The following is a 7,591-nucleotide window of genomic DNA, read 5'->3' as shown; positions in this document are numbered from 1 at the left end:
CCTATTAGTAAATACATAAAGTAAAGCGCATGTTGCAGGACAACTCTGATTCAGGTCAATAGATTCAGGCTAAAATAAATCTGATCCATGCACTGCTAGAAGAAAAAAGAAAATTCAACATGAAATTTCATCTTATTATATGAAAATATGGTTGATAATCTCTTTGTTATGTTAGATACACAATCATTTTAAGACAATAGCCTACTTAATTAGCTTCTACCCATGCTTTTGCTTCGAATGCTTCCTGTTCCGCAGTATCTGATTCTTCGCTGTCGTAGGGTGATACGGATCGACTTGTAGCCGGTGTTGATGGTGCTGAAGTTGGACGAGGCATTTTCTTCACAGTTTCTTCGATTACTTGCATGAAATTTGGATGCGTAGCTTCAAGTGCTTTTCGTCGTGCCTCCCGATAAAACTGCAATTTTCCAGAATATTGACATAGGCATTGTGGATGGAAAAGAAGAATAAATTCGTTTTTTTTTCTTAGTCTGTTTTAATTTAAGACATGAATTCACTGGAATCTGCTATTCGCGAAATTTAGTCCATACATAGTATCAAATAATGGGTGAATTACCGTTCCGAGAGTTTTCCAATCTATAAGTTCGCTGAGTCGTTCCGTCCGGTTTCGCATAATAATACGCTGGCGGCGCGAAAGTAATCTACAAAAAAAACACTTATTCTTAAAATTCATAACTAACCGAAATAAAAGTAAATGTTAGAATTGATTTGTAATCGTTTGTATTTAAAACGTCGAATGGTAAGTGAAAATCACGTAATATTTCAACTAACGTGAAGTCATAAAGAGTTTTTGCAAGTTCATCAATAGCCTCATTATGTCCTTTGAACCGACGATCGATAACAAAAATTCCAAATGTATGAGGATCCTGTACTTGCTCCTGGATGAAACATCCAAATCCTGAGAGATTGGTTGTAACTGATGGAACACCCATTACCGTACACTCAGCTATAAAAAGTGTTTAATGTAGAAAAGTTTCTCCAAAAACAGTTCATTGTTAGGATAGTAAAAAAGAAAAATATCTATGTAGGAAGTCTCAATTGATGGCAAAATCAATTAATATCAAACCTGGTGTATATCCCCACGGTTCATAGTAACTCGGAAAAACACCCATATGACAACCGCGAACAAAATCTTCATAATCCAAATTCATTAAGGGTGAAACAGATGATAAAAATTCCGGATGGAATATTACCTTCAATGTATTATTAAGGATCAGAATCATTTGTAGTTAGAGTATAAAAATGGAAAACGGATCAGATGTAACATACTTTAACGCGATCATACGGTTGATTTATAAGTTGAGTACGTCGGAAAGCATTTAATACAGGATCACAGGCATCATCAAGCATATTATGCGTACATATTGGCGGCAAATTATCACGCTTAAACACATAATTAAATAAAATTAATTAACTGATCAAGACTTGGTGTTGAAATTTGAAAGGAACTTTGAAATAATTCCAAACTTTTAATCCAATAATTTCTCAAAAAAAAAAGACTTAAAACATTACTCATGGCCATTATAATTTATATCTTGCCATTCATTAAATAAGATTACCTTTGCACTCAATATGCAACGTTTCAATTGGATACGTTCATCCGGAAGTAGCAAATCCTCCATTTCCGGTATGCGACCTCTAAATATTTCCGTTTTTTCATTTCGTATTTTCAAGATATGAATAAATCCGAGAATATTCAATTTCCGTTTGACACAGCAGCAGTTACTTACTGTCATGCCAAAGTAATTTAATTGGTTAAAAATAATCTAATTAATGAGTGAAATGATTGATATTTTAGTTTCTTTCCAAAAATGAATGAGATGGAACAGCATGCAATATTATGAAGCAAACAAACATATGTCAATATATAACCAGAAAATTCTAGCATTCCAGCATTATGTTCAGGTAATTTTATTATTTTAATACTATTTAGTAAGAAAAATTCTACTATTATAATATCACATTCAAATAATTTTGACATTCTAATATCATTTTACAAAACAAAGATTAAAATTTTTGAAACATGATGGAAGTTTTTTTTTTTTAAGTTAACACAAAAATTAAACAAACAGAATCTTTAACTCGTATCAATGATCCAAGGAAGATATTGGCAATCTTACATATTTCTTCTCATAACAAATTATGACCATATCATTTGTTCTAAGATCGATTAAACATACCTTCCACAATGTAGTGCTTCTCAACCTTCCAAGGACAACTTTGGTTTTTTTTTATTTGTAGCAGTAATCAGAAAGTTCAAAAGTAATAAATTCTGTCAATTTAAAAATAACTTAATCGAAACTTTCAACGCATTACTTTATCAAACATTGGTAAGAACTTTCCCTGCCTGTTTTCTATTTACCATGCTATAGCCTTTGCGGACTACCCATTGGGAATAACTGGAATAATGAAACGAAGCATACATTGGTATCATAAATTTGTGAAATTTCAAACATTTAAACAAACTTCAAGCATGCTTCGAACATTCTCGATGCCAAATTTTCCTTTATCTTCGATATTGTATTATGTAATTGCTTGCATACCGCTTGTCCTTTCAATGATTCCACATTGAATGAATTTGCTGCAGCAGGATAAATAATAAATGCAACCACGGTGACATCTTTACAATTGGGATCAGCTGATGTCTAAATTGATATAATTATTAATTGATCATATTAGTGCAAATGGAAAAAATAGAAGAAGCAATTATTGACAAACAAACAACAGGGAGAAAAAAAAACATTGAAAATGATAGAAAAATAAACATGCATAAGAGAAGAACCTTCAGTACGTTCAACTTGTTTACTTCACGCAATTTTATTATTAGTATTAGCTAATTAGTTTGTTAGCATTATAAGCCTGTTCAGGATGTAATATTGTTCTTCCACTGTATTATTATTTCAGTAAGCTCAATTTAAAATAAAATAAAAGGTGTAAATGGAAGGTGAAAGAAAAGTTGCATGAATGCAAGTTTACAGTACATTTGAGTAATGGATAAAGAAAGGAAAGAGAGAGAAATTCGAGAATAAAAATAAATGGTATGAATGAAAACAGCAGTTTTTAGCTTTTAATTTTTGAATGGATTAAGCGAAGTTTAAATTTTTGACAAGAAAAAAAGACGATTATGTTGAATAATGTCAATTTCAATTGAGAAAAATAATTTTATTTGATTAAAAAAAAACAACAACAAGTACATTTAAAACATTTAAAACTGAAAAAAGATTACATAAATTTTGTTCAAGGTAACTTATCGTTATCAGTGAAATCTAGTAAAATATTTAAATCACGTTTATTGGATATAACTTACGGTTTTTTTTTTTTTTTTTTAAATGATGTCAGTTTTATTACTTTAAGCTCTAAAATTTAATCCAGAAATTTCGAAAAAAAAGTTCAAATTATTTGAAAGCAAAAAAGAATTGCACCAAGCATTAATGAACCAATGACTGATTGAAATGGATTTGTATGAGTTTATTTTTGCTAAAAATTGAAATTTGAAAAAGAGAATTGTTGGAAACTTTCCTTTCTTTGCAAAGCATAGAGAAAACTGATACGGTTTTCAATTAACGAATAATCTGAAAGAGAAATGTCACTATCCAAAAATTTCAGAAAAATAATTAACAAAAATAAAACGAAAAAAAAGAGAAGCTAATCTGACCGGTTTACATGAAACAAGAGAAGTGGATGAAATTTGATAATGATGTCGTTATATCAGCAATTTAGTTCAATTTTTTTTTTTCAAAATTCCATTAAACTTTATTGATTGGAAAAAAAGCAAACAAATAACCACCTGTGAATAACATCTAGATTTTATACTTCTTTAAATCATATTTGAAAGTATAGCATTGAAGAGGATGTAAAACTACTAACAAAGTGAAAGTAAACTCATAAAGTAGTTAAGGATATTTCGGAATAGCATATTTTAAGAAAAGCAATTAAAGTATTCCAGAAAAATAATTTAAGATAATCCGGAAAAGCATATTTTAAGAATTAACTTTTCATTGCCAATTTTTTAACAATTAAACTTCTAGAAAATTTAATACTGTTCAAAAAAGTTGCAAATCTATGTTGCTTAGGGCTGATTGTTGTACGTAAGCAGACGAATAATCTTTTTTAATATGAAATTACAGAAATATTTTTTCGGATCGGAATTTTCAACGAAAATTTTATGATGTCAAATATTTTAAAAAGATATTTGATATGTTGAAGAATATCATTTCAATTTACAGACAAAGAAAGAAAAATTTTTTTCTTTCTTTTTGCTATTTTTTTCTTGTTGAAATTTCTAAATCCTCTGTTTGAAACACTGATATGAGAAAGGACATGAGTAAGTTATACTTCAATTTTTTCAACAAATGAAAAAAATTCTGTAACAGTGAAGTAAGAGGAGATCTTGAATTGAAGTTAACGTAAATATTTTCGACCAGTAGCATTACACCTGAAATTTCATATCCAAAGTTTCCTTCTTCCTTTCACTTCACTTTTTTAGCACAAATTTCGGTTCAATTTATAAGCCAAGAAGCCAAGATCTATTGAAAAAAAAGTCCACACATTATTTTTGGTTTTGTTTTTCCGTCCTATTTTTTAATATCATTTTAAAGGAAATCTTTATTTAATGATCAAATAATTCATTTAGTATGGTGTAAAGTTAATTAAAAAGTATAAAATACGACGATTTAATGAACGAAAAATTTTCCATTTTTAGAATCCAGCGATTAACAACTCAATTCTTGCTATTTTCCCTGGAAGGTCAAAAATCAAAGTATCAATGAAGATTTGATAAATTTCAATCCACCAAATTTTTACTGGAAATTTAGAGTTACGTTTATGACGAGCGAATCTTTTCCGGAATAGTTTATTAGGAGGTTGTTGACCTTTTGACTAAGATGACACAGTCGCTCAATTTTATAGCATCTTTAAGCGCTAATATCTTTTTCGGCATTACGAGCCAACTCTTAAATCTGAATTTCTGCTAAACAGTTTACGATTCCATAAAATTCATTTAAAGTGATAGCTTATAATTTTAAATAAATTTAATGATAAGTTTATAAAATTTCCTTCAATTTTAGCTGCCACTAAAATCTAGTCTTTTTAGTGATTCCATTCTATATTTATTCATTTCATATTTTTTTTATCCTCTATTCGTTCAAATTAATATTTATCAAATTACGGGAATTTTTTGTTGTTTAATTTTCGGCTTTCAAATGATTTCTTGAAATTTGTATTTCAAAAAAAGTTCCCGTGTTGTAATTTTTTTAAATTCTCAGAGATGAAAATTTTTTGTGAATATATTTTGCATTATTGCAATTTAATGATCAATTATCATTTTATAAAAAAGCATTAAAAAATTTTGAACAACTTAATTTGCAATATTTCGGAAAAAAAATTGAAGAAAAAAGATTTTCAAAACAAACCACATAGATGTAGGAAATGCAGGAAAAAAAGGAGAAGAGAAAAAACAAAAATTGAAATACGTAGAAAAAGGTATTTATTAGTATGTACTAGTATTAATCATTCATTCATTTTATCTCACTTAAAAATTATAATGTTAACTTTAAACTAGAAGTTGAAACAAGTTTCTAAATATTTTTTAATTACTAAAAAATATGTTGATAGGCAAGAAATTGGGATGCATCACAGCAGAATAAAAATCAAATCATTGGAAGTGATAACAATCACACACCTTTAGAAGATAATTTAACCTTGCCAATGCTTCGATGAAAAAGTCACCACCTTTATTTGTAAATTCATAACGTCCGGCCGTAAACAGATAAATTGTTTTATCCAAATTGAAATCATAATGTCTGAAAATATTATTCATTATCATTATCACTATATTGTAGATCATTTATTTTGTTCCAATGGCAAGGCAATTGTTTACTACCGAATACGTAATCGGAATATGTCCCTTCAACTTAATGAACTTACATTCACGACAAATCTTGTTTTTTCTAACTTTTGTAAAATTTGTGGAACAGTTTTCTCGTCACGCCTAGATACCTCTTAATGTCACGTCAGCTTTACCATTTATTGAAAAGACAAAAAAAGTTCGGTCAAATCTGTCATATAGCACTAAATTGACCAGGTCGAATTTTGTAAAGAACGATTAAACCAACTTTTTCATATAGTACTAAGAAAATCAGGTTTCGATGCACAGATCACAGACCCTACAAGGACCGAAAATGCACGGACGTTTCGTTTAGACAAACAAAACTTACAAATTTAACTTAAAAATTTGCGAATTATTTTACACGTTGCTGTTGAAAGGATGAAATTTTGAACAAACAACATCAAACCCATAAAAATGTCCACGGATAAAATCGTGAATTTTTTCTTTTGCAACTGAATGCAAATTTTGAAATTCATGTAAGGCTGCAAATTTGACCACATTCAAACCGTTTGGCGTCAAAATATCCGGCTTTCTTTTAATCAGATGTGTTGCTTCAAGACCTGTTATTTCACTGCAATCAAAAAAAAGGATTTTTTTTTAATTGGTTAATTTAAATTTCAAATAATAATTGAGTTCCATATGTTCAAAATGAATTTAAGCTCAATCTTATGCTTTTGATATTGTTATGACAGTAAGGGAAATGAAGTTTGTGTCAGAAGAAATGCAACGACAAAAGTTTATGGAGAAAAAAAGCAAACAAAACTCTATTTGACTCGCTAATATTTGATTTCTGATTGCCACAAATCTTTATCTATCGTTGTGGGTACAGAAAAAAGAAATAAATGGAAAACAAAAAAACTAAGTTCCTTACACTTTAAAGTAGAAAACATTAAAATATAAATTCATTTTGGTGCAAATATTAAAAAATGAAAAATAAATTTCGTAGATTTTGAAGTAGTTCATTCCTTTTTCCCTTACAGCAATAATATTAGTTGATTTTATACTATAAAATATAAAATAAACTTTAACACTTGAAAATTTACTATTTTTTTCGATTGAATTATATTTGAAAAACGAATGGACATGTATGCATAAATATTAAAATGTTTGAAATAATAAATAATTATTAGCTAACCTTACAGTTGTAAAAATATGCGCCAAATTAGCTGCTGCTCTTTCGATACAATATCTGTGGTAAATTTGGCGTATTCCTGCTTCGCGATCAACATCAAACTGAAAACTTCAATTTTAACTAAGCATTAAGAAGAAAAAAAGAAGCTTTTAATTGTTATTATTGCATTAATTTTTTGCGAACTTTAAAGTTTTATTTTAATTGAATAAAGTTATTTCAAATAATCGTTTCCCCCGTTCTTTTTTTTCCTGTAATTTTAATTTAATTACGTACTATCTGTCAATATTAATAGAAATACACGCTTAAGACGAAAAACGATTGTTTGAATTCACTTTATTCAATGTGAGTAAAATTTTAAGAGCTAGTAAAAAATTAATATAATAATAATAATTAAATATTTTAGTTCTTAGTAAGAGCAAAGTCTGTTCCAAATAACAAAGTAAAATCAGGAAAAACATATATATATATATATATATATATATATATATATATATATATATATATATATATATATATATATATATATATATATATATATATATATATATATATAT

At 28.2% G+C, this 7,591-nt stretch overlaps 1 protein-coding gene across 1 annotated transcript in view; it reads right to left on the bottom strand.

The window, feature by feature from the left end:
- LOAG_18542 (glycogen synthase) overlaps nt 1-7,591 on the bottom strand; it is a gene marked incomplete at its 5' end in the record, with an annotated part of 9,979 nt that continues 2,388 nt past the window's right edge. Inside the window, 10 exons of the mRNA XM_020451205.1 lie at nt 1-415; nt 575-659; nt 790-964; nt 1,085-1,211; nt 1,288-1,401; nt 1,578-1,656; nt 2,485-2,663; nt 5,699-5,819; nt 6,312-6,476; nt 7,041-7,138. Coding sequence (XP_020305032.1) covers nt 206-415; nt 575-659; nt 790-964; nt 1,085-1,211; nt 1,288-1,401; nt 1,578-1,656; nt 2,485-2,663; nt 5,699-5,819; nt 6,312-6,476; nt 7,041-7,138 — 1,353 coding nt within the window. The 3' untranslated portion in view covers nt 1-205. The remainder of the gene's footprint in view (nt 416-574; nt 660-789; nt 965-1,084; nt 1,212-1,287; nt 1,402-1,577; nt 1,657-2,484; nt 2,664-5,698; nt 5,820-6,311; nt 6,477-7,040; nt 7,139-7,591) is intronic.

The sequence above is a fragment of the Loa loa genome, assembly GCF_000183805.2.
Source record: "Loa loa unplaced genomic scaffold supercont3.355, whole genome shotgun sequence".
Classification (NCBI taxonomy): Eukaryota; Metazoa; Nematoda; class Chromadorea; order Rhabditida; family Onchocercidae; genus Loa; species Loa loa.
This window is presented reverse-complemented; position numbering and strand designations above follow the sequence as displayed.